Genomic DNA, 26,509 nt, shown 5'->3' with positions numbered 1-26,509 from the left:
TGTGTATGGTCACCATGCCGGGTGGGCCTTAGTGGCCTGGCAGAAAGTTACTTGAGGGGGTTGGGGATGTGGCTCAGCGGCAAAAGCACCTGCCTAGCAAGTGCAAGATTGTGCATTTGATTCCCAGAACACATGCACACACATCCCAGTCCCCAGGAACCTGCTCCATACCATCTGACTGCAGGCTGGTGACCAGCAGGCTCCAAACCACAGGCCTGATGGATAGAGAGGTCCCACCACCCTGGGGCAGGGTGCTGTGGCCCCAAGAGCGGCGCCCGTACTAGAGAGCGATGCTCACAAGGGATAAATAGAACTTTATTTTAAATAAACATTTGCACTCTGTACACAGCCCCAGCGGAAGAGGGGCTCAGTCTTCAGCCGTCTTGCGCACGTCAAAGCTGCCACAGGGTCCCCGCAGCAGCTCCGCCACCAGCGCAAGCAGCTGCCCGTGCTCCTGCTGCACACTGGGCGGAAGTGCGGCCAGCTCGCTGCGCAGGCTGCGCTCCACCATGCAGCCCAGCGCCCTGCGCAGCTCCCGAAGCAGCCGCACAGTCCTTGAGTCGCCCTCCAGTCGCAGCAGGTCGCTGTCGCTCAGGGAGATGGTAGCACGCCGCCCATCGTCTGGGAGAAAGAAGATGGCAGGGAATGGGCGGGAAGCCAGGCCCAAGGGCTCAGGACAAGGATGGGGCAGAGGGTGGAGCACACACCCCGGACATGGATGTCCCCATCCGTCAGGAGCAGCACTGCCAGCGGGTGCACCTGGGAGGAGTCCCGCACAAAGACACTGCCATTGGACTTGACGGCCATGAAGTACGTCAGCCACCGGCTCCTCAAGCGCGTGGCCTCCCTAGGGAAGTGACAACAGGTGGGTGAAGCTGCCCCTTGCCCTCTGGACCCCTCTCTGGTCCTGCCTGTCCCCTACCTGTTAATGGTTGACTTGTGCAGCAGGATGTTGCCGGATTTGGTCCTGTAGGTGACGCTGTTGGGCTTGAACTTACCCTGCCGAGTCACCTTGCCCTGCCTCACCTGCAGGGACAGAGCACAGCGGGGTGAGCAGGGCACGCAGTGGTTAACAGCGGGGCTTGGCTGCGAGAGTGGGCTCAGGCCCGCACCTGGATGAGGTTGGGGTAAAGCCCGGCCATGAGCACGCCCTTCACCAGCTCCTCCTCCTCACTGTACTCATTGCACTGGGCCGAGGGCAGTGTGCAGTCCGAGGGCTTCCCCACCAGGAAGGCCTCATAGATGTTTTCCGAGAACTGCTTGATGAGCCCTGCGGGGCGAGGCAGGTGGAAGGGTGAGCGAGGAGCCGGGCAGGCGGAAGCGGGGTGGGGCGGGCCGGGGCTGACCATGGATGAAGCGCAGGCTGGGCGCGTACAGCAGGTTTTCCTCCAGGTAGTTCTCCCGGGACGTGCGGTCCTGCCAGCGTAGCACCTCCTCCCAGCCGGCCACGGCACGCACAAAGGCCAAGTGGTCGCTGCCGCTGTCGTGGCTCAAGATCGCCTTCACCTGGGGAGAGACAGCACGGGGATCTGGGGTGGGGCTGGACACTACGGCCTGCAGTGGGCGGGCAGGCAGGGACGGGCTCTAACCTTGTCCACCTCAGCCCGGTTCTGCAGACTGCTGCTGAACGGGTCCCGGGTGAGGCAGGAGACCACCACCAGCAGTGGGTGCAGGCAACGGAAGATGGCAGCCAACACGATGGCCTTGGCCAGCCGTGGGTCCGTGGAGATGTGGGCCAAGCGCTGGCCCAGGGTGGTCAGGTACTCACGCTGGTCCAGCACCCCTGCAAGAGTCAGGCCTTAAGCCCTGGCCAAGCCCTGCCCTGCCCTGCCGCCAAGCTCTGCTCCCCCCCGCCCCCGCCAGGCGCGCCCCCCCCCCCCGCACCGATCTCCTGGAGCAGGATCACCGCCTCGTCCACTGCCTTGATGTTGGGGCTATCCACGGCCTTGGAAAGGAACTCTACCGCCTGGCAAGGACAGCTGGTGTCATGAGCCCATCCACCAGGCCCCAGCCCCTGCACCCAGCCCTGTATCGCACCGTCTTTTCAGGCATATGGATCTTGGCCTGCAGCACCAGGTTCTCCAGGGGCGTGCGCAGGATCTCGGGCACTTGGAAGGGAGCCATCTTCTCCAGCCGGCTCCTCGGGAACAAGTGGTAGGCAAAGCCTGACTGGCAGCGGCCAGCTCGGCCTCGGCGCTGGATCACGTTCGCTCTCGACACCCACACTGTCTCCAGGCAGGACACCTGGGAAGGGCAGGTGGTCGCCAGCATGCCGGCGGCTGGTTGGTGCTTCCCCGAGGCATCCCCACAGGGACAGACCCCAGGCGTGGCCTCCACGAAGCGCAAGCCTAAGGCAGAGCTGGGCTGGGCCAACAGGGAACCCATCCCGCCCAGGAGAGAGGCGCCACCTTGGTCTTGAGGTCATAGCGCTCCTCCTTATGCAGACCGCTGTCCACGACGTGCACAATGTCGTTGACTGTGATAGAGGTCTCCGCGATGTTCGTGGCCAGGACAATCTTCCGCACCCCAACTGGAGGCTGCTGGAATATGGCCTTCTGGTCCATCATGGGGATGTTGGAGTGCACTGGCGGGCAGCAAGATGCATGCTGGTTATGGGCACTGCTCTTGCCAGAACCAGCCCCGGGTGGGGACTCCAACCCCACCCTGGTGAAACTGAGGTCCCCGTCAGTAAGATCTGGCCCAGGGAAAAGGGGTGAAGTTGGTCAAACCCTGTGTCCTCTAAGCCCCAGCTCAGCCAGTGCCCCAAGACATGGCCCACGCCCGCCCACCTGCTGGCCCTCACCTGGCAGGATGAGGTACTTGCTCTCATGTATGCCCAGGGCCTCCTGCAGGCGCTGCTGCACTCCCTTGATCTCCTGCCACCCAGGCAGAAAGCACAGGATCCCACCTGCAAAGGACCCGCACAGGTAAGCTGGCCGCCCTAGCCTGTGGGCACTGGGTGGAGCAAGGACAGCCAGGTGGGGGGAGAAGCACCCACCTGGCTCCCCGTGGGCATCGATGTGCAGAACCAGGTCCGTCACGAGGTCCAAATCGAGGGCACATTCATCTTCAGACTGGGGTCGGGGCAGAGAACGCAGTTACTCCCTGGGACGGTGAGCATGCATAGTTGCTGACCCCTGTTCCTGTCTCAATCAGTGACACTTGGGGGGGGGGGGGCGGAGATAACTCGCCCTTGGCCACCTGACCACAGGGACAGGAAAAGGGGCTCTGGAAGACAGGCTGCAAGCCCCAGGGAATACCCCTCACCTCATGGTGCCGGTGCCGGTGCGGGTACTGATGCTTGCCCAGCTTGGCCAGGATGTCTTCCAGGTAGTGCTCCTTGACGGGGTACATGAAGCCAGGCACCTTGATGACGGGGCAGCCACCGAAGTAGCGGGAGAAGCGCTCATTGTCACCCGTGGCACTCATGAGCACCAGCCGCAGGGCGGGGTTGAGCCGCTGTAGGCCCTTGAGCAGGATGAGCAGGAAGTCCGTGTTCACGTCTCGCTCGTGGACCTCGTCCACGATGACGTGGCTCACGCCCTCCAGGCTGGGGTTGCTCTGCAGCTTGCGCAGTAGGATGCCCACAGTGCAGAAGAGCAGCGCCCCGCCCCGCGCTGGCGGCTTGCTCTCCAGGCGCACCTGGAAGCCCACATTCCGGCGCAAGGAAGGGCCCAGTTCGTGGCTGACCCGCTGTGCCACGGACACAGCTGAAATGCGGCGGGGCTGCGTGATGATCACATTGCAGTGGGCCCCGCGACCCTCGGTCACATAGCGCTCCAGCAGCAGCTGGGGGATGCGCGTAGTCTTCCCGCAACCTGTGTCCCCAGAAATGACCACCACGGGGTGCTGCTCGATGGCGTTGAGGATGGTGTCCCGGTGTGGGTCCACAGGGAGCTGCGGTGCCTCCTGCCAGATGGGGCCCCGCCGCCGCCACAGCTCCAGCAGGCTCTGGCTCAGGCGTACCTCCTCGGCCTCGCTCAGGGGCACGAAGGGCTTGCCGGTGATGGGGTCGCTCAGCGGCCCCGAGTCCTTGCCCAGGGGCAAGATGTCCTCGCTCTGCAGCCGGAGCTCGGGTGAGAGCCACGAACTTTCCACAGGGTACTGGAGGACAAGGAGGCAGGCAAAGTGGTGACAGGGAAATACCTTGTTGCTCCACTACAGGACCCGCCGGGCTAGGTGCTGGGGCCCAATCCGCAGGCAGAGGACTTGTACCGTTACCCTACCCGGGCCCCCACAGGCCATGGGAAGACAAGGATGGGGTGCAGGGGGCTCTCACGTGGTTCAGGAAGGTCTCTATCTTGCGGAGGATGGGCTCTGGCACCTGGATGGTGCACGGCCGGCGCTGGGTCTCACCCAGCTCCCGCAAGGAGGCCAGGTTGTACATGGCATGGGTGAGTGGCTCGTTGTTCCTGTCCACCAGGCCCAGGCTCTGCAAAGGGAACATGTGGGCTTCAGGCTGTGTCTAGGCCTGCACAGCTGGGAGCTCCATGGGACACCACATAGAGCAACCTAAGAGACTTTGGCTTTAGGCTGAAAACCAGTGAGAATTTAGGAATCAGGAAAACACAAATCTCCACAAAATGGATTAATTTTAAGTAGGTGACTTGAGGGAAGCCAGTCATGGCACAACAGCCCTAGCCATGCTCTGGCAGGTGCTGAGGAACAGCCTCTCCTGCCTTGTAGGGAGCCCAAATGACACCTCACAGCCCCAAGTGGCACACTTGCTCACTGCATCCACAACCCTGCCCCAGACCGAACGAAGCACTGGAACGTCCTTCGAGGTTGTGACCTGCCAGCATAAGTCTGTGGAGGGCAGTGTACTTGTGTCCCTATGTGCCTGCAGACCCCGCTCTCCCATGGCTGGACCACATGTACCCTCCCCAAGGAACACAGTCCCTCTGGCTCCATGCCTGTCCCCTGGACAGGAAAACACCACCAGCCAGGCACAGGGAAAGGGCTTCCAGCCTGGGCCAGGGTGGGGGTGGCAATCGGCAGCCTCTGGTGAACAAAGCAACCTTTGGCTCGTCTGTCACCAGCTGCTGCCTGGAGCCACTCCACCGGCATGGCCTCTGCTGCTCTGTGCATGGCTGTGCACCACCCGGGGCCGGGGAACTCATGGGAACAGCAGCCTGGGCCTCTGAGTAAGGCTATGGTGCGGGATGTCTGTATACCAGGGGAAGGCCTGCTGAGGCAGGGTCGCTTTCTGGGGAAGAGGACGGGTGTGCACACATGGCCCCAGTACTCTCAGGCTCACCTTCAGTTTCTTACAGGCCAGAGCTGCCGCCTTATTCTCAGCCTCTGCTTTGCGGCGCCCTTTGGCCACAAATGTCATGGGACAAGGCCAGAGCAGCGTGAGCGTGGACAGCTTGGTTTTGGTCCCCACAGTGTGGAACTGCATGAGGTTCTACATGGGAGGGAGGCAAGGTTACAGAAACAGAATGCAAGGAGAGTTAGGACGTTCTTGGGACACTAAGGTCCCCACAGAGTTCACCAGGGTCTCCAGTGGGACCAGTCACTGGCTCCCTAGCCTAAAGCAGGCAGGGCCCCTCTCCCTGCACCTCTGCTGCCCCAACAGGAGGCCATGCCACACCATGCCAGCCTGTCCCCTGCCTGCTGTCCTCGACACCTGTGCGTCAACCCCTCTCCATAGCAACAATAGTCAGATTTGCACCTCACCAAGACTGCTGCCTGCCTGCACCTCACTCCCGGCCCAGCCTTGGGCACATCACGCTGCTCCCCCCACCAGCACCCAGACTGCTTGTCGTGCACACAGACAGTCAGGCTTTGTGCCCAGTGCCTCCACACTAAGCTGTATCCTGGCCATTTAAATGGTATCTAGAGCTGGGGCCCACTGAACTGCTAGGCTTCCCAGGCTGGCCTTGAACCTGTGACCCTCCTACCCTGGCTTCCGGGCACTGGAATTAGTGCGTGCCTCTTGCTACTTCACTCCCCCACTCCCAAAGCTCCTGTCTCTCCAGTGGGCTGAGACAGGCACCCTTAGCCCTGTGCCCCAAGGCACCTTCCTCTGGGGTTTCAAGGGCCACGGAGAGCGCACTGCTCGGGCACACACTTCCAGGAGGCTCTGCTCACCTTTGCTGTGGAGGACGATGTTGCGATCTGAATCACCTTGGCCAGAAGGTTCTTGGGAAGTGGAAACTGGGTCAGGGCCCTCACAGCACTGTCGTCATCTGTCATTTCAAAGGAACCCCCCCTGGGAAGACCCAACAGTTCTGGTGCAAACGTTTGCTTTTCCCCTAGGCCCCAAGACCTGGGAGCGGGGCCAGGCGAGGGTGCAAGGGACAACAGTGGATAGAAGGGGCACTGAGATTGTGGGACCCACAGAGAGGGATGCAGCCACAGCATGAGACCATGGCAACCATGGTGGGTGTTCCCTAAGTGGGCAAACACGGGCAAGGGCTGGAGAGTGTGACAGAGCCTTGTCTGGGGACCCACATTCAACCCCCAGCAGATGCAGCCGCTCTCTGCAGTACCTGGAGTCACGGAGTGGCGTGTGGGAGTCCTGTTGCGTCATGGATAGGAATTCTGTAACATCGATGGTCCCCTCCTCCAGCTCTTCCTCCTCGTCCTCTTCCTCCTCTCCCCGGCCTAAGGTACGGGACAGGCCCCCAGGTCCCCCTGGCCGTATGCTCTCGGGATTCAGTTGCCGCCATGATGTAGTGGGCATGGTGGGTTCTGGACGCCACCAGCTGTCCGCTGGGGAGCCGAAGCGGTCAGCAAGCACGCGGTATTTGGCTGCATCAAACAGTTCATTTCGGGGACCCAGCAGCCCCCAGCCCTGAGGGGAAAAGGACAGGACACATCTATGTGCTCAGTCAGCCTGGACCCTGGCATGCTACACCAGGTCCCCTTTGCGGCTATCTCCCCATGCACCTCAGTCTAGAAATGGGCACAAAAAGAGCATAAACAGGCCTGGCCTGATAGAAAAAGGCAAAATAAAGCCCTGCATCCCTCAGACCGAAAGGCAAAAGAAAGCCCTCAGGAATGCCAAAGATGGCAGACACTGCAGTGATCTCAAAGCTTTTGTGAGCACAGCCCACACCTTTGAGCAGAGGCAACTTCAGATACAGGGTTGAAGGTGGGCTGCAGTCAGCACTCACAGCACAAAATTATCCGATGCAAGGTGAAGGGTACAAAGTGGACATGTGAAAATAAGATGTGCTTCTCTTCACTCCAACTGCAGTCTAGTGACAAAGCAAGAGAGTGACCCCATTTCCAGTAACAGCAAAAATACTGACATGAGGCCAGGGATTTAGCTCAGTGGCATAAGCACCTGCCTGGCAAGCATAAGGTTTTGAGTTCAACCCCTTGTATCCCCCCAAAAAATATAGACAGATAGATATAGGCAGATAGGTGGATAGACAGATATAGATGAGGGAGACAAAGGGGAAGAGACATGAATACAGCAGACACATTATAGCATGTGCATGTATCAGGTCCCCACCAGGGATAAATCATGCTCCAAACGTGGGCTAATAACAAAAAAGAGTAAATATGCAAATTTTCCTAATCTTTAAATAAGTGAATGAATAAATAATTATGTATAAGTGCTTGTGCCACTGAAGTTCAAAATATTAATGAGTCCAACTCAAGGAGGTGAAGGATCTGTATGCTAAAAGTATAAAACAGTGATGAAAGAAACTGAAAAAGACACACAGAGGAAGCCATTTGTGACCTAGGTGAATTAGTATTGTAAAAATAGCCACACTTGGAGAAGCTATATGCAGGCTCACTGCAATCTCTATCATAATTCAAATGGTGTTTTCAAAGAAATTAAAAAATCACTGCTCATTAAGGGCTGGGAGTTTAGCTCAGCAGTACAGGTGCCTGCTTGGCAAATGCAAGGTCATGAGTTTGATCCCTGGAACCACAAAGAAACCAAAAATAACATTACTGCTCACGAAGTCGAGGCAGGTCACAAATCTGAGGCCAAGTTGAACAATTTAGCAAGATATGAGAAAAAAATAAAGGGCCAAAACACACCTGTAAAGGCAGGACCAAGTTCATGCCTGAGCTAAACACCCTGGCGGCTCAACAGGATCCGATCTCAAATAAAAGGCTGGGTGGGGATCCTGCCCAGTCCAGAGGCCCTGGGCTCAGTCCTGAGTGTAATCCCAGCACTCAGCCACTTTGGACGGTCCTGGCTACATAATGACACCCTGTTTCAAAAAGAAAAAGGAAAAACTCCCTGCAGGGTAAAATTCTCTTGGGTTGAGATCCATCACGAGACAGGTTTTGAAACACTGAACTGAAAAGGGCGGCCGGGTGACACTAAGATCCCAGCAACAAGGAATACAGGAGAGGGTTGAGGGTTTAGCTCAGCAGCTGAAGAGCTTGCTTGACAAGCGTGAGGTCATGAATTCAATCCCTGGTTACTGCCCCCCAAGAAAAGGGCTGGAGAGGAAGAGGAGCACAAGCATGACCTACAGAGAGGGGGAAGCAGGGTCATTAGGTAAGGCCAGAGCAAGAGTGCTGAAGCCAAGTGCAGCTGGGGAAAAGCTGTGAGTCTGCCAGCAACCTGGGCCATAGGCAGCCGCGAATAGTGACCATGGCTGATGCCACACACTGGGGGACATAAAGGTAACCGAGACCAGGGATAACACTGGAGTGGCGAAAACAAACTATAAGCACAGTGACCATTTGCCAAGGGAAACAGCTGGGACACCGTGCATCAAGGCCAGAGGAGTCACAGGAGGACAGATGAGGGAGTCCATCAAAGCAGAAGAGCTCGGACAGAGAAGACGGGTAGGTGCTGCAGGCCCCAGGACGGGAGAGGGAGCACCTCCTGAGATGCACAGGGAGGCTGCCACACAGGAGCAGAAGCGGAGGGAACACGCAGGCTAGGCTCTGCTCTTGCCAGGGTAGAGATGCAGACTTGTATCGAGGCTGGCACAGCCATACGGCTGGCCAATTAGGGCAGGAATGACACTGAGTGCCAGTCATGACCTCTAATGGCTGGCCGCTGGGAAACAAGCGACACCACACTTCCAAGACACCAGGAGATCATGGCCGGGGGTGAGATCCACAAGAGAGAATGGGGAAAGCAGAAATCAAAGTGGAAAGACAACTATCATGCTAGATACTGGGTTTTCATGAAACCAGACAGTAGAGAACCATTATGCGACAGCAAAGACAAAGAGGGAAAAAGAGAGAAAGAAACATTGAAAAAACAGTGTATTCCCTCAGAACTAAAAAAAAAGGAACCAGGAGTAGGAAGGACTTCAGGCAGATAAATGGTGGGACACTGCATCAGCCCCACCAGATGGACCTGGACCAGAAAAGCTACCAGTGCAAGGGGCAAGCACTCTGCACCACAGGAGCATCACCTTGAACAGCTGGCAGGCCGCAGCTGCAGCCTGCCGCTCGGCATCGATCTTCTTGCTACCATAGCCTTCTACCTCCACGCTTTTGGGCCACTTTATGTGCAAGGTGACCTTCTGTGAAGAGAAGAAGTAGTTAGACAAGTGGCCTCTCTGGATGAGACTTGCTGTAAATCACAAGAAGCAAACAGCAAAACTATGCCCCTCATGGAATGATGTGCCAGGACCACTCTGGTTGGGGGTACGGGGGTACAGCACTGACCCTAAGACTCTAATGCCCTCCCCTCAGTCCATTCATAGAAATGCAAGTTCTTGGGGGCTGGGGATTTAGCTCAGCGGCATAAACACCTGTCGTCAGTTCGATCCCTGGTACTGATAAAAAAGGAAAAAGACAAAAAAAAAAAAAAAAAAAAAGATATGAAATGCAAGTTCTCTGGCTTCCCGAAGATGACGTGTGCTTCACCAACAGGATGTTAGACCTGGCTTTCAAAACCTTCACACAGATCGGTCTGTCCACACGCTTGCTTCTGTGGGTCTCAGGACCCACGAGACTCTAGAAGCAGGAATCCTCACCATCACTGCAAGCCCTCTGTGATCCTAGTGGGCCAGTGGGGACCTAGAGCCAGAGGCTGGAGCAGGACTCTGGCAGGAGGACTCTTTGCCTTGTGTGCCTTGTATCCCCTTTCCCTGAACCACAAGCCTCTCCTCTCTGGCTCTTCTTCAACCCTAACTTCATTTTCAGACTCTGCTGACCATCCTTACCCAGAAAACCCACTCTGGCCTCCATGACAAAAACACCTGAGCCACAGGGGCGCGTGACCCCCTCCACAACAAGCAGGGTTCAGCCTCAAATGGTACACTTGCCTTTTTCTTCGGTCCATTCGTGTGCACATAGACTAGTTTGTCTTTGGCGTGTGAAATGCCGAGGGCTCTTCCAATCACACTGTTGAGAAGATTTTTGGGCTGTGGAAACTCTTTTAATAGGTCCCTAGAAGCTAAGAAAATAAGAACAAAGACATTATAGCTGTTCATTTCCTTTTAAAAACTCCATGGATTGTGTAACAAAATAACCCATAGCTTGGTTATGAGGGAACTGGCTGGTGACCCTAAATCATTCAGGAGCACAATGGAAACGAATGGAGGACCAAGCCGGGTGTAGTGACTCACGCCTGTAATCCCAGCACTCGGGAGGCTGAAGTGAGAGGATCGTTGCGAGTTCAAGACCAGCCTGGGCTACAAAGTGAGCTTAAGGCCAGCCTGAACTGCATAGTGAGAACCTGTCTCAAAAAAGACAAAAAAAAAAAAAAAGGGCTGGCTTTAGCTCAGTGGTTCCTTCGAGTTTGGCTTCCAAACCGCCAGGGCCGATTGGTCAGGTGGTTCGAGACCCACCGGTACTCTCCAGTCCTTTAAAAAAAAAAGAATGGAGGACCAGCTTCTGGGTTTCTGAGACAATGGAGCCACACCCATGTGTATGGCCACCTCTGAAAAGCCAATCACCAATACACCACAGAAGGGCCAGCCAGATGATCTCATTTATTTATTTTGGTTTTAAAAGAATAACGAAATCAACTTTGCATAGCCTTGACGGATGGACACACACACCCGTACACACACACACACACACACACACACACACACACACACACGTATGATGAAAGGCACTAAACCGAAGAACAAAAGCTCTCCATACACACAAACTGGAGACCAAGACTCTCCCCAAAGCAAGACACACAGACCAGCTGTGTATAATTCAGTGATCAGCTGCAAATTCTGAAAACCAGGTCTCAGGTTTCATTTGTTCCTCAATGAACTGCAGAAACCTCTCTAAAACTAGACCGTGTATAAGTTGATTGAAGACTGCCACAACATAGACACAGGTGTGAGCTATTTCCTGATTTCTCTGCCATGATGGGGAAGAATGCATCAGATACTAGGAGAGAGATCTCATTTCTTCCACTTGTTCCTTGCATCAACTCCAGGTGAGCTGTCCACCTAGAGGAAGCTTCTGACCCACACAAGGGTTAGGCAACAAAGATCTGAGAGGAGTGGTTAGATACAAAAGGATCAGTCCCAAAGCACCAGAGTGGCCCTTCAACAGTTGGGAGACTGAGATCTGCGGAGGAGACAGGGGCCTTTCATTTACCACCCTCAGCCTCCTGCTAAACCTGCTCCAGAATGGAACTCGGTGGCTGTGTACATGCACCGGTGTACTTGCTTGGTTATAATCTCTGGGAAGGTTTTTTTCATAGCACTGGGAACTCTGCTTCCTTTAAGCACACGAGAATGGCAGCGATGTTGCAGTTCACTCCATTTGCTCAGATGCTACCCCAGGAGTTCCTCGCTACCTGCTTTGGGTTTGTTCCGTCTCAAAGGCCATCTTATAAGTCAACTAGGAGTAAAGCAGTTAACAGCATCGAAGGAGACTCTAGGAGAGCCAATGTGACAGCAAAGCGCGCTCAGCCAAGGATGCACGAAGACCCCTCCACGTCCCCACCAGCTCCGCCCTCTGTACGGTTCCGTTCGCAGAAAGCTGTAGTCTGGCTGCCTCTGAGACGCCGAAGCGACGAAATCGCGCCGCCCACCAGGGCAAAGGCCCGGGAACCCGCAGGCACCGGACGTTACCTGCTTTCCCCAAGCCCTCGCGCCCGTTTAGCCTGCGCCGCCCGAGCTCTAAACCCGACAACGGGAGGCCCGGCCCGCGCCCAGCCCAACCCAGGGGCCGAGAGCGCCGCCGCCGGTCTCACCGTTCACCATGCTCCCGTCGCCCTCCCCGGGTTCCGCCCCTGGCTCGGCCGCCTCCTTGGCGCAGTTGGGGCGGGCGAAGCTGGAGGAGAGGCCGCGCGAGCGTCCCTGGCGCCGGACAGCGTGGGGATCCGGCGGCCGCAGGCGCGGAGAGACGCCGGCAGCTAGCGCCATGAGCCTCCTGGCGGCCGCCATCGCGCTCCCGGCGGTCCCCGCGGCGCTGCAAAGGGCTCGAGAGGACGCAGCGGCTCCACAGCGCGCGCCCCCTGCAGGCTGGGCGGGCCGGGATCCCTTCCTAAGCCCAAGGATGGCACCTGTGGCTGGAACGCAAAGGGGATTGCGAGGTTTTGGGAGGCAGTGTTAGGCGTTACATGGCCCAATGCCCACCAGAGGAAACGAAGCAACTTTCCTCCAGGTCCCTTTGCAAGACGCAGCCTTGGAGTGCATCTGCCAACCAGGGCACCGCCATTTCCAAATGGCTTACAGACTGTGTACCCGGATAGGGACGCTGTCTTGAGCTAATCCACCTAACTGGAGTAAGGATGAAAACACCTGACTCTGGACACCATACCAAGAACTATGCCAGTCGGTCTTACAGTGCTTGTCCGACTCCACGGCTTCTTCCTTTCTTGAAAGCTAGATGGGGTCTATTTCCCATGTGCCCTGCCCGGATGTCAGCCAGACTCGCTGTTCTGCCCCCAAGAAGGGCTCTGAAAGCCAGGCTTTGGCTGAGTAGGAATAAGAGGCTGAACCTACAGACTGGGAGCGGTGACCAAAGCGCTGCTCAGCAGCAGTGCAGAGGGCGCCATCTGTTCTGTGACTCTAGCTGGAAAAGGAGTTAAAATACAATCCTGACTGCTACATCCAGGTTCCTGTCCACAAGGTCAGCAGGGCGGCTCTGGAATCTGCCTTTTAGCAAGTTCCCATGTGGTGCTTGCTGCTGGCCTGGTGCACACTCTACAGTGTCCGTGGAGAGACACAGGGTCTGAGGCCTAACGAGTGAGTTTAGTCTCGCTCAGTGCCACCACCTGCGAAGGGAGCAACTTCTTGAACTGGAAATGGTTCGTACAAACTTGCTCCATTCATTTGGTGTCACTGTGGCTGGGATCAAATAGTAATACTTGGAATAAGGTTGTAAAAGAATCCTGTTTGTGAAGAGTTTGGCCTGAGAAGTCTGAGGACAAACTGTGGTGGCATAGGTTTGTAATCCCAGCACTCAGGAGGCTGAGGCAGGAGGATTTTGGAGAGTTCAAGGTCAGCCTCTCTTTGGACTATAAAGAGACAGCCTATCTTGGGGCTGGGGATTTAGCTCAGCGGCATAAGCGCCTGCCTTGCAAGCAGGTGGTCGTGAGTTCAATCCCTGGTACCGATAAAAAGAGAAAGGCAAAAAAAAAAAGAGAGAGCCTGTCTCAGACAAAATCTGCAATGACAAGGGACAGTCCCTTACAGACAGACCCACAAAGGCCGATACAGCTTCAATTCCAAGTCCTCCATTTAGTCCTCTGTGGGCCTTTATCAGGACAGGGACAAGGGAGGTGACTTTGGCAGCCATTATCTGGCAGCACTTGTGACCAGGAGACAATACCATCTGAATCAAACGCCCTATCCAGATCACCCCCAGTGGAGTGTAACACAGTTCTCTAAGGGTTCTGGGATTTCTGAATGGCTTATTTGTTTGCCAAAAGCCTGGGCAGCCACTGAGCTCTGGAACAGTTTCTGAGGATTGGTAGGAGCCCCATCTCCCTCAGAAGAATCCTGAAATTTACCAGTTAAGGCAACAGTAGCAAAGTGCAACTGCAGGCTGAAAGAGACAGAACCAAGACAGAAAGGTCCCATGTGGAGCCGGCTGGGCTTGCCCACCTTCAGGAAGTGCTCAGTCTGGTGTCTGCTGGCAGCCACTCACCTCGCTGCCCAGTACTACGACTTCCGGAATCTGCTTCTGGCTTCTGAGGGACAGAGTGAGGGATCACACACAAACCAGATGGGCTGTGAGTACTTAACTTTCAGGCGGGCAGCAGGCATGGCGTCCACTGTCCATTTTCTCTATTTTAGAACACGTATTATGTACCTATACATAACCCTAGTCGGCCATAGGCTGAGGCAGGAGAACTGCCATGAGTTTGATGGCAGCTTAGGGTCCACAGCTTTCTTAGAGGTCAGCTCTGGACTACACAGTATGACCCTGTCTCAAAATCATAAAAAAAGGGCCAGAGACTTAGCTCACTGGCACAAGCGCCTTTGTGGCAAGCAGAGGGTCATAAATTCAATCCCTGGTACAAAAAAAAAAAAAAAAAAATTCACAAAAAGGCCAGGTGTGGTGGTGCACATCTGTCATCCCAGCACCCAGGAGGATGAGGCAGGAGGATCGCTCAGCATTCAAGGCCAACCTGGGCTACAAAGTGATTCTAAGGCCAGCCTGGAATGGATAATGTGACCGTTGAAACTCTATTAACAATAAGTGATAATGATCAATGAGCTGCTTCCCATGGAGTGCTGTGTTCCCCACTCCTGTCTCTCTGGGATTCACCCCTTTTTTCTGGGCCCTAGACAAATGCCTCCCCCCCCCACTTACTCTTGTGAGATGAGTGGACCCTCTGGCTCTGTGGTCTTATCCCTACTGGACCAGGGCAGGGGCTGGCAAACTCCAGCTGCAGACCGGGCCGCCACTGCCGGCTGCTGGAAACCCTGAGTGGAATCCAGTGTGGGCTCGGGGACCAGCGCATCATCTTTGGCTGCTCTCGCGCTGGCATGGCAGCGGAAGTAACGGCCACAAAACCTGGCACTCAAAACCTGGACATTTACCATCTGTTCCTTCCGAAGACAGAGCCTGCTACCTCCTGCAGAGCTGGAGGACTGACGAGAAATGGGTGGGCTTGACCCTGGCTTCCCCCACCCCAAGACAAAGCCCCTCCCTTTGCCCTGAAAAAGGAAGGAGCTCAGGGAGCCCCATGTCTGCTCCACATCAGGTGCAGCACCTGTAGATCTAAACATCTGCGACACGCAAGTGAGGGGCACAAGGCCTGCTGAATACCCACAGTGAATGTTCTAGAACCCTAGGTTTGAAGACCTCGAAATAGGAACCAGGAAGTCCAGCATGCTGGTACCTTCTTGCAGTCCAGGGGAGAGAAAAGCCTCAAGTCCAAGGCAGTGAGACCCTACTGCAAAAGAAAAAGTAAACAGCGCTGGGATATGGCTCAGTGGACACCCTGGTCCCATCCCAGTAGGGCGGGGAGGCAGCACAGTTCAAACCTTGGGGCTGACCTGGTGGGCTTTGAAGGGAGGGGCAACCAACACCTCAGTGCATGCCGGGATCCCAGCACTCTGAGAGCCTGGGGCAGGATGACTACAAGTCTGGGCCCAGCCTGGACAATTTAAAGACTCAGCAAGACCTGGTCATAAAAAATTTGTAGAAAAGGGGAAGGAGGCCAAGCATGTAGCTCGGGGTGGGGGGGGGAGGGGCTGGGTTTAATCTCTAGCACCAAGAAAAAGAAAAGAAAGCTTTGGTCTTGGCCGACAAGTGGCAACTTATTTGAGCACAGGTAGGTATTTTATGGATGTGGATGGATAAAAGGGCACGAAATGGTCTAGGCTGGTGGCGAGGAGGGTAAGGAAGCCACAGGAGAAGGTGGGCACCCTGATAGCCCTCCCAGGTCACCTGTCCTCCAGGCCTTCCCTTCCACTCAGTAGAAGTCACCTGTCCCTTGGCATAAACCACATCAAGAATGGGATTCCTGCCAGCTGGGGTGTTGCACCCCTGTAATTCCAGCGCTAGGGGAGGCTGATGCTGGAGGATTCTAAATTTAAATTTAAGCTGTCTCGAAAGACCCCATCTCAAAATACAAAGAGCAGGGGCTGCAGCTGAGCGCAAAGGCCAACCCCTTACTGGGGAGCAGGCGCATGCACCCTGCCCTTGAGAGGAGTCCTGGACCGAAGCGGGCTGGCTGGGTGGGGGCGATGGTTTCTGTCAACTTCAACTCTGACCCACTAGACATGCGCTGGCTTCCTTGTGTGAGTGGGCACCGTCCTCCGGCACCACAGGGGCTGCTGCCGCCCCACACTTGCTTCTCATGGCGGAGGCAGCAGCAGCACAGCCAGGGCAGCCTTGGGGTTAGAAAGCTTGACGGGCCAGCTGCTAAGGAAGCTGGAGGAGGAGGAGGATCGCTGGAGCCTGGGACTCCAAGGCCAACCCGGGCCACTCGGAGGCCCCCGCTCAACAGAAAAGAAACAAAACGGGAAAGAAAAAGCACTGCACGAAGGCCACAGCCCCAAGGTAGCCCACACACAGCAGCCCTGTCCCCAGCCATGACTGCCTGGTGGTTGGCAGCTTGGCACTCAGACACCCAAGCCACTTACCTGCTGCTGAGGGAATGTTAACGCATGGCCTGTTCAAGTTACTGGGCATTTTAAGAGGCAAAAAAGCCAATGGACTCTGTTTTGGCGGTGGAGGGGGCAGCGTTAGAGGGGCCTAGTGCTGTCACCCTGTGTGCAAGGGCCTCCTGGCGTGGCAGGGACAGGGAGCTCCGCGGTGCCCACATCCTTCCCGAGCCCCAACCCCTCAATACCCCTCAGAGGCAGAACCAGAGATAGCAGAGATCCAGTTCCTGTGCAGGTGGGCAGGGGCGGGCATAGAAGACGGGGCCACCGGGGCTGTAGCCATGGCTATGGCCAGCCAGGAAGAAGCAGAGTCCCCTCCCCTCTCCTATCACTGGCTGGGCCCTGGGGTCACTGGGGATTGGAGGTGAACTGTCACTTCTCTGGGCGCTGCAACAGCCACCCCAACAGGAGGAAAGCCTGCAGCCAGGGTGGGGAGGTGCTCAGAGGTGCTGCAGGCACAGGGAGGCGACTTGAGGGGTCTCCCCAGAGGCTTCAAGTGGGCTCTGTCTTGTGCCTGCTAGGAGAGGCCGTCCAGGAGCCCACGCCACTCTCCCCACGTGCTCTGCGCCCAGATGCCGGATCATGGCTGCAGGCCCAGGAGACGTTGGGTACCCAGGCTACAGCTCTACCAGGGGCTCCTCCTCCCTGGCTTCCCCAAGTCGCAGCCTGGCATTGTTCCCAAGTCACCCACCACACACGGCCTGGGCCCCTCGCTTACCTCGAGAGATGGTCCCTCCGGGGGCGGGGGTGACGCACATCGGGGGGAGGCGGGGTGGTGGAAGCTTACACTGACGCTGCCTGTGTTGGGCCCGATCTGGGGAGAGAGAGGGCATCAGGGACAGGTTCTCTCCTTGCATGGTGCAACACCTGCAGTGTCCCCTGGCACCCTAGGAAGCTCTGCGCCACAGGTTCTGAGGCACAGGGGCGGCAACACCATACTGGGAAATGACAATCATCTTATGTAGAAGCAACATGTGACAGTGCTGTAGAGATCACCTCCCAGCTCCCCAAAAGCCATCAAACTCTGCCTGTATTCCCAGTGCTCAGGAGGCTGAGGCAGGAGGATTGCCTTGAATTTGACAGCAGCCTGGCCTACATGGTGGGTTTAAGGCCAGCCTGAGCTACACCACAAGACCCTCTCTGAAAACAGAAATAAGTCACCAGGCTCTTCCTGTCGCCCCAGTGACCCATAGGAATTAATGCTCCTACTGTGTGCTTGAAGTTACAGCCTGAAGTTACACAGACTGCATAGGACAGCGACTGAAGGCTGATGGCCAGGCACCAGGGACCCACATAATGACCTCTTGGTCTTGCGACAGCAGTCAGGTATTTGGTGTGGGCATCCCAGCTGCATGCCCTGGCTGCCAACCCCAAGGTTTCCTTGCCCTCTACAGGCAGAGTAAGACTGATTATCAGGGTCTAGCCCAAGAGCTGGAAGCAGATCCACACTTCACTGGAATTCTCCCTTTCGCTAACAGTGTACCTGAGCCAGGAGTTGTGCGCACACCTGGAACCTCAGCACTTGGGAGGCTGAGGCAGGAGGACTGCCAGTTCAAGGCCAGCCCAGGCCATACCAAGACCCTTTCTTTTAAAGAAAGAAAGAAAAGAAGAGGTAACTTGTTATCTTTAATATTTCCATTCATTTGAAGACTAAATGATATTTATCAGCGTTCTACAAAGAACATCTTTAAGAAGCTCCAAGCCAGGCATGTGGCGTATACCTGAAGTCCCAGTACTTGGGAGACCAGTAGGGGAATGCTCCGAATTTGAGGCCAGTATGACCCTGTCCCAGAAAAACAAAACAAAACGACAGCTCCAAAAAATCCTAGAGAGCTGAAGTAAAATTACAGCATGCGCTGAGCCTTCCATGGGGAGACAGAAACCCGTATGTGAGGACGCGCCTCTGACCCCATGTGAATGCTGGAAATCTCAGAGACTCGCTAGCCTGGGGCAAAGGCCCAGGCCCTCTGCTGCGCCCAGCTGGTTTGCACAGAACACGGGGATAGGGTAGAGTGCGCCCTGCCATCTGCCTCTTCTTTCCTGCAATCTTTTCTGTAACGCATGGTGGTTCGATGCCAGTGGTAGGTAGGGGAACGTATCAGTCAGACCTAAAAACTGCTACTGGGCCTGTAATCCCAGCTGCTTGGGAGGCTGAGGCAGGAGGATTACAAATCAAATTCAAGGCTGGTCTGAGTAAATTATTATGATTTTTCAGACAGGGTCTTGCTATGTATTCCAGGTAATCCTTGAACTCACTTGTAGCCCAATCTGGCCTCCAGCTCTCAGTTCTCCTGCCTCAGCCTCCTGAGTGCTTATGGTACGTATTACAGGGATCTTTATTTTTTATCTTATTGAAGTCTGGGCAATTCAGAGAGACCTCATCACAACACAAAAAATAAACAGGGCTGGGGCACTCAGAAGGCGAGGCCGAGGGTAAAGAGTTCAAGGCCAGCCTGGGCTACATGCTGCTATCTCAAAAAAATAAATAAATACATAAAAGTAAGCAGTCCTACACCCCGCTAGTGCTGAGGACATACATGCAGGCTGCCCACTTCGCATGGTGGTGTTTACCTTCTGCCTCGAGCAGGGACTGTGACTCAGGGACCGAAGGCTGGCATCTCCCTGAGTGGGGGTTTGCTCAGAGGTGGTCAAGTGTGCAGAGAGTGGGGACATGGGCCGCCTTGCACCCCGAAGCTACTTAGTAATCAGGGGACTGTGGACTCTTTGGGTTTATTAACTCATCACCCTGTGAACGACCCTGTGACATACACATTCAACTCGGGAGGAAAAAGGGTACAGGCAGGGTGGGGCCCCCACCCACCCTGTCCCCCTGCCCCTAACCAGAAAGGGACAGAGCCAGGATGAGACCTGGACACAGAAGTGCAGAGGTTTTGCTCAGGCAAAGCCACCCCACCCTAGAGGGTCACCTCATAGCCAAACCCAGGCATCCCCCTCTGGGCCACCATCTATCATGAACAGAAGCGAAAGGAAGACCTAGCTTTTACAAGGCTCTCGCTGTCCTCAGAAAGCAGCCCTGTTCTCTCCGGGGCTGTCACCTGCATTGCTGCCCCTCTTCCTCACACAGGACACAGAGCACAGCCCCTGGGGTCAATGGGCGCACAAAGCAACTGAAGAATACTTGATGCTTAGCTCAGAAAAGCTGTGCTAGCCTCACAAACCCCAACTTTGATCTTTCCCTTTCCTTAGCCAAGAACAAAACAAATAAACAAATGGGCTTTTTTTTGTTTTTTTTGGTTTTTTTGTCTTTTTCGTTTTTATTGGTACCAGGGATCGAACTCACGACTGCCTGCTTGCAAGGCAGGCGCTTATGCCGCTGAGCTAAATCCCCAGCCCCAACAAATAGTTAAAAAAAAACAAAAACAAAAACAAAAACAAAAAAAAACCAGCCAGGTGTGGTGATTCACATCTGTAATCCCAACCTTGTAGGAGGCTGAGGCAGGAGGATCACAACAAATTTGAGGCCAACCTGGGCTATGTAGTACACTCAATACATTCCTGAGTAGGACAGTAGGACAGTAGGACCCTGTCTTGAAAAACCAAAATAAATAAATAGAATAGCAGTAACAAAAACAAGAAATAATAGGATGATAAAATTAGGTTAAAAAAAGAAATTAGCTTTTCAAACACTGAGAAAAGACACAGAGCTTAGAACATGCCTGTAATCTCAGTACTCTGGAAGGCTGAGGCAGGAAAATTCCAAATTCAAGCCCAGCCAAGGCAATTTAACAAGTCCCTGTCTAAAAAAAAAAAAGTGTGAAGGCCCTGGGCTCAATCTCCAGTAAACAAAGAAAGAAAGAAAGACTAAAGACAAACACCCAGGCAGGAAGAGGCGGCTGGGAGCATGGTACAATGTGCTTATGGCGCTCCTTCTGGCCCCATTCAGTGGGTTCTACAGGCCACCACTGGCCTAGGAGTTCCCAGGAACCCAGGAACATGGTATGCAGGGGAGAAACTGCCAGGAGCCACTTAACCTGAAGTTAAGGAAGTTCTGTTTGGGTTCCTTTTGTTACACAGCTTCAGTACAGTGACAAGCTCTTTACCCTGTGGGCTGCTGTCTTAGAAAACAAACCCTCAGGACCCGGCCCCTGGAGCTCTCACCAGCCATCTCACTTCCTGTAAGTAATCTCACCCCAAGGGCCACAGCCTAGGGATCAACCGCAGCTCCACTGGCTCCTCTCCTAGAGGCTGCTAGTTTTTAACTTACCAGCTTTTTATGGCCACTGCTTGTTATGGTTTATATCCTAACATCCCCCCAGAGCTTCATGCGCTCCCCTGCAGAGCTTGGAGTAAGACACTCAGCAGTGGGTAAGTGGTCCATCTCCCTCCTCCTCCCTTGAGCCCTCCCTGCTTCCTGTCTGCCGTGTGGTGAGCTGTTTCTCCTCCGCCTGGCCCCTCTGCCATGCCACCCCGCCTCTGAGTCAGCTGACTACAAACGAAACTTCTACAAACTGTGAGCCAAAAAACTCTTTCCCGCTTTAAACTGTGGGAGTTGGACGTCTCAACCATGAGGAAATCACCTAAGCCACCAATGTAACAGTTTCTGACTATCATGCTTTCCTCCTGACAGCCCCAGGCTTCCTCCAGAGTCTCTGTTCACTGCTTTTTCTCCTGTGACCCAGCCCAAGCTCACTCTACAGGGCCACTTCCCCCCTAGTCTTCACTTCTACTTTCTCAAACTCTGTAGCTGTGAAAAGCAAAGAAACAAACAACTCTGTTCACTTCCGCCAGTGCTCACTGAGACTCACCTCAGTCTCTTAAGACACTGCCCTGGGTACGGTGAATGACAAACAATAAGAGCAACAATAAAAATGGGCAGCAGCCGCTGTTTGCATGAGCTTCTGGTTCATCAATGCAAAGATGAATTTGGCATGGACTACGCAGGAGAAAGCACAGCTATGATGCTAAGAGAAGCTAGGCAAGGACGGCATGTGGTCGATCAGGAAATCATGAAAGATTCATGGAGGAGAGGGTATAAAATGCTAGCTGGTGGCCCAGAGCCAGTGTAGTGAAACAGGCCAGTAGTCCCTGCCTTCTGGAGGCCAAGACAGGAAGATCACCAAGTTCGAGCCCAACCAGGGCAACTTAGTGAGAATTTGTTTCAAATAAATAAATTTTTTATTTTTGTACCAGGGATTGAACTCACAACCATGTGCTTACAAGGCAGGTGCTTATGCTGCTGAGCTAAATCCCTAGCCCTGAATTTTTTTTAAGAGTTGGGAATTTGCTTAGTGCAAAGGCCCTGGATTCAATCCCCACTACGAGGGCTTGGGAGGTTTAGTCTGAAAAGGGTAGGATTTTGATGAACAGTGAGCATGCATACGAGGGCAGTCAGGGACAGCACAGCAAATAGACGCACAAGTCAGGAGACCACATCAGGACGGCTAGGACAGGCCTCAGGAAGCCACTGCAAGGCGGTCCCAGGGCTCCACATTAGTGGGGAGCAGAGCAGGTCTTACCTTTTCTGAATGAGTCCAAGCTGAACATTTCTGGCCACACGGGAAAGCTGGAGTCCTACAGAGGCGGAGGTCAGAAGACAAGAGAGTGAGTGCCTGGTCCCAGGGGCACACGGAACCTCCAGGAACCCAGTGGACTGACCCAGCGGGGGGGGACGCTGGAGCCCAACACTGCTCTGTGGGCTTGGGGACCAGAGGGCAGCTCCTCACTAGGCGTCCTGTGTCCCTGCTCCTCACTGAGAGCTTTCTGCTTTCTGCACTCCTAAACCTCCAGGACTGCTCGGCAGAAAGGAATGCATCTCATTGCAAGGGAACGGAGCTCCACCTTGTACACCTGCAGATTTCCTAGAGATCCACGAGGAAACTAAACTTCATGCAGAGCCTGTTTCAGCTGGAGTCAGGAAACAGGACCGAGGTTTTTCAAAGCAGGGTCTCACTATGAAGTTCAGGCAGAGCTTGATTTCACTATGTATCCCAGACTGGCCTTAAATTCATGGGGCTCCTCCTGCCTCAGCCTCCAGAGTGCTGTGACGATGGGCAGTTGCCACCACAACTGGAAAATGGCCTTACTGGGATTCAATTAAGATCTGACTGATAATATCAAAGAAACCATGCAATGACTCAGAGTAAAAAGCTGTCTGTGGCAGAATTACTAAGTAACAAATATTAAAATCAAAGCATAGCTATTGGCAAAAAGTTTTGGTGCATTTTACACATTAGTGCTTTTAACTGAGTCATAAATGCAGAAATGAGAGCAAAAAAAAAAAAAAAAGTAACACCTCTGATTTAACACTTTTTTTTTTGGAAAATACTCAAATCCAAGACTGGTACATGTTTTTATAATGTAGTAAACACTACTAGAGTGGGTGCAATACACTTTAATAACAGTTGTTTAAAAACATCTATACCCCCCCAAAAATTATACAATGGCCTAGTTGATAGTCCACACCTATAATTCCAGCACTCAGGAGGCTGAGGCAGGAGGGTTTCTATAAGTTTGAGGCCAGCATGGCCTACATAGTAAGTTCAAGACCAGCCTGAAATGCATAACAAGACCTTGTCTAAAAAAAAAAGAGAAAAGAAAATGAAAATGAAAAATCCACATGTCTTAGTGCAGCAGATTAATACCCAGCCTTATCAGAAGTCTACACCTGGGGCTGGGGATTTAGCTCAGCAGCATAAGTGCCTGCCTTGTAAGCAGTTCGATCCCTGGTACCGATAAAAAGGAAAAAGACAAAGAAGTCTACACCTGCACCTGACTGCTGGTTCCTCTCACTCTGAGGTTGTAGGGCGGTGGACCGTGAAGGTTAACCTGGGGCTGAATCTTTGGGTCCACAGCAGGTCTGCCCTGGGAGTCTCCTCTCTCCCAGAGACACAGAAAGACACAGTAGCTCAGAGAGAAAGCTTCACCAGAACATCAACAATGATGTATTTTACACATTCTACAAACTCCTTCTATCCCAGTGAAAAAGAGTTTGAGATTTCACTTTTAAAGAAAACCTGAATACTCTCCAGGGACATAGTTCTGTGACATAAGTGCTTGCCTGGCAAGTGCAAGGTCCTGAGTTCGAATTCCAGTACCCAAAAAAACCCCCCAAAACGTAAAACGTCTTAAGTGACTATTAAATAATAGTGTTTTTTCAGGGCTGGCATGTAACTCATGGCAGACTATCATAAATAGAAAAAATAAAGAATACTTTTTTGGTAAGAAATTTTAATGTAGGCCGGGTGGGATGGCCAGTACCTGTACTCCTGAGGTACTCAAACAGCTGAGGCCGGAGGATCACCCAAGTCAGAGTTTGAGGCCAGCCTGGACACCCCAAAGAGATTCCCATGTCAATTAGCATGGCCCCTGTGCAAGGATGGCGTGTAAATTGGTACAGCAGTCTGCTTTTCTCAGTTATTTAAAAAGAGAGAAAAATGGGAGGAGAGACATGAAGTCTGAAGCAAGTCTGCTTGTATTAGACTTGATCTTAGCCAAAAGGCTGAGCATTGACGAGTGTGCTCATAAATAAACTCAGTTTTTCTAATCAAGGTTCATATACTACTAGCCTAAAAAATATGGTACGAAACTTAAGATAGAATCATTTAGATACATTTTACAGAGCTCTAGAAACTTCCTGGGAGCCTAAGAGAATGTAGTGTGGCAATGTTAAAACAAAAATCTGTGATTCAATCTGCTAAGTGACAGTGAGAAACACACTTCTATCAGCGCAGTGCCACTGTGGGGTGATTCCAGGAGATTCTGTAATGGCAGACAGCGATGCTCCTCTTGCAATGTGGTCACTAGGCGGGCCCAAGTGCAACCTACCTATGGCTCTTGGCTTTCCAGAGTGGCTGAGCACGACAGCCACCGAGGGTTGGTGAACATGGCTCAGTGAACTCACCTTACAGAAGCAGGAGTGGGCTCAGACTTTGCAGGTTTTTAAACTGGAACTGAAGTCTCTCCTTGCTATTCCTCATCACGAGGCTGGGCCTCCTCCTGGAAGGACAATGCTGGGTCACTGGAGTGGTGGCCGCCACAGGGAAACAAAAGTGCTCCAAACATGCACATTTCTTTACCCACCCCAACCACAATGAACAAGGTTCCTGAGGAGCATGAGACACACCGAAGACAGTGGCCTCCCTCCAGGCTCTGCTGTGGCCCACTCCAGACCCACCCTCCCTCACCAGCACCTGGAAGACACCAAGAAGGGAAGATACCACCAAGGTAATGGGCCTGGTGGCCTGCAAGGCATTTCTCCAAGCGCAGGACAACACCGGCTTTCGTCCTGCCTTCTGATGCTGTAATGACTATAAGGTAAATCTAAAGTAGATAAATGGCCCTAAATACTCTTCCGGACTGGGAAAATAAGGACAACTTAACACTGAATGCCATTTTTACAGGTTTAAAAATTACTACCATACACTGCAACTGCCCTGTGAGGTAGGAATTAGCTTTCCCAGAGAAGGAAAGTGAAGCCAGGGTTATACAATCTGCCTGAGATCCCTCGGCTGCCTTAAGAGCAGCATGGAAATGTGCACTCCGCTGGACTCCAAAGTGTCCCATGCTTACGCTACACTGTTTCTCTTATCTCTAGGCTATCACGCTATGGCCCAAATACACCAAGGTCCATTCCTTGAAGGAACATTTTCTACTGACATCTTCAAAGGTTGAGGGCACAAGGAGGGTCTAATGACTGGTAAAAATCTGGACCACAGGTATGTAAAACAACTGGAGAGTATCTTTCAGCAGGAAAGGAACAATCCACACTGTTAAAAGAGGCTGCAGTAGGGGCTCGGGATTTAGCTCAGTGGCATAAGCATCTGCCTTGCAAGCAGGCAGTCGTGAGTTCGATCCCTGGTACCGATAAAAAGTTTAAAAAAAAAAAAAGAGGCTGCAGTGCATATAAATGCACAAGCAAGAGGCATTACCATACATCCCAAATACTATGCATATATCAGGCAAAGATTCCTCCTTCCTGCAAGCATGAAGATAGACTGAAGTGTAAATTACAAGATGTAGTCAAGATCCACGACATCAGTGGGGTCACTGCCATCCAGCAAACTAAGGTCTCCTTCCATTCTAGCCAGTAAGCTGCAACCAATGAGAGCCTGCAACTGGTCCCCTGCAGTCTACCTGCCGCGGTCATTGCAAGCCCCAGGCCAGGGCTCGAGCGTGGGACTGCTTCTGCCTTGCAAAATGGCAATTAAACGACCAAAGTTGCTCCACGAGGCCTCGCTAGAAAGCACGCTAAGCCATTCTCCTGGCTTGGGGGTCCTAAGGACCCCCTGAACTCCAGTTCACTGCAAACAAAGGACCCAACATGCATGAAGTCTTTCCCTGCAAAATGGGGCAAGTCGCCACCAGCAAACAAAGAACACCTCACCCCTTGGCCTCCCCCAGTGACAACGTTGGTGCAAAACTGGGCAAAGCAGGGCGGCCAGAATGCACCGGGCCTCCCTCTGCACTAAAGGTCCAGGCCCCGCGGGGAAGGAGGAGCAAGACAAAGGTCTAGGGCACTGGGAGACTTCCTCCGGGGCCTGCCTCGGGAATCGCAGCATCCCCTGGGGCCAAGGCGTCGGTGCGCCAATGAAGCGGCCTCTCCTGCTGCCTCCGCCGAGCCCCAGGCGGCCAGGCCCGCCCCGGCTGACCGGCCTGGCCCCCGCCCCCGCCCCGGCTCCATGGCAACGGCAGGCCGAGGCCTGGCTGTCCCAGGCTCGGCCGGGCCGGCTTCCCGGGCAGGCCCAGGATGCCCGGCCTGCTTCTCGGCGCGCCGGCCCCCCCCCCCGCCCCACTCCGCGGGGCCGGAGGCAAGACTGGGATCCCCTCCTCACACCGACCACCCCTGGCCGCGGCATGCTCCTCCAGGGGGCACGAAACAAGAGAATAAAAAGCCCAATTCACCTGTTGTTACAGATGTGAAACAAGCCTCAGTGCACGGCGCATGAGCCGCCAGCCCCCCCAACCGCGGCCGGACTACAACTCCCACAAGTCCTTGGGAGAGCTCTTCCGCGCCCGGGGCGGAAATCCCGCCTCCAGAGGCCCAATCTTCAGCGTGGGACCCCACATTATCACGGTTGCCAGGCGGTCTTCTG

The 26,509-nt window shown here is 54.0% G+C and overlaps 1 protein-coding gene across 4 annotated transcripts; it reads right to left on the bottom strand.

The window, feature by feature from the left end:
- Positions 1 to 294: 294 nt before the first annotated feature.
- On the bottom strand, positions 295 to 26,509 carry Dhx30 (DExH-box helicase 30). 4 transcript variants are annotated; one of them, XM_003476906.4, is made up of 22 exons: positions 26,319 to 26,509; positions 24,319 to 24,413; positions 21,935 to 21,989; positions 17,176 to 17,271; positions 10,206 to 10,336; positions 9,348 to 9,458; positions 6,495 to 6,799; positions 6,094 to 6,214; positions 5,258 to 5,407; positions 4,280 to 4,432; positions 3,268 to 4,104; positions 2,999 to 3,074; positions 2,804 to 2,908; positions 2,409 to 2,584; positions 2,038 to 2,244; positions 1,885 to 1,966; positions 1,590 to 1,783; positions 1,347 to 1,506; positions 1,113 to 1,270; positions 923 to 1,026; positions 708 to 847; positions 295 to 621 (listed from the first exon to the last, which is right to left on the bottom strand). In XM_003476906.4, the coding sequence occupies exons 3-22, from the start codon at positions 21,960 to 21,962 to the stop codon at positions 368 to 370; spliced, it is 3,588 nt and encodes a 1,195-aa protein (XP_003476954.3). In that variant the 5' UTR covers positions 21,963 to 21,989; positions 24,319 to 24,413; positions 26,319 to 26,509; the 3' UTR covers positions 295 to 367. The 4 variants fall into 4 exon arrangements, 3 of the variants coding, with proteins under 3 accessions (XP_003476954.3, XP_023416014.2, XP_005006907.2); XM_023560246.2 differs by lacking the exon at positions 26,319 to 26,509 and adding an exon at positions 25,801 to 25,820; XM_005006850.4 differs by lacking the exons at positions 17,176 to 17,271; positions 21,935 to 21,989; positions 24,319 to 24,413; positions 26,319 to 26,509 and adding an exon at positions 12,086 to 14,321.

This window comes from Cavia porcellus, unplaced genomic scaffold (genome assembly GCF_034190915.1).
Source record: "Cavia porcellus strain 051 isolate PalLab524CR breed Dunkin Hartley unplaced genomic scaffold, mCavPor4.1 scaffold_14, whole genome shotgun sequence".
Classification (NCBI taxonomy): domain Eukaryota; kingdom Metazoa; phylum Chordata; class Mammalia; order Rodentia; family Caviidae; genus Cavia; species Cavia porcellus.
This window is presented reverse-complemented; position numbering and strand designations above follow the sequence as displayed.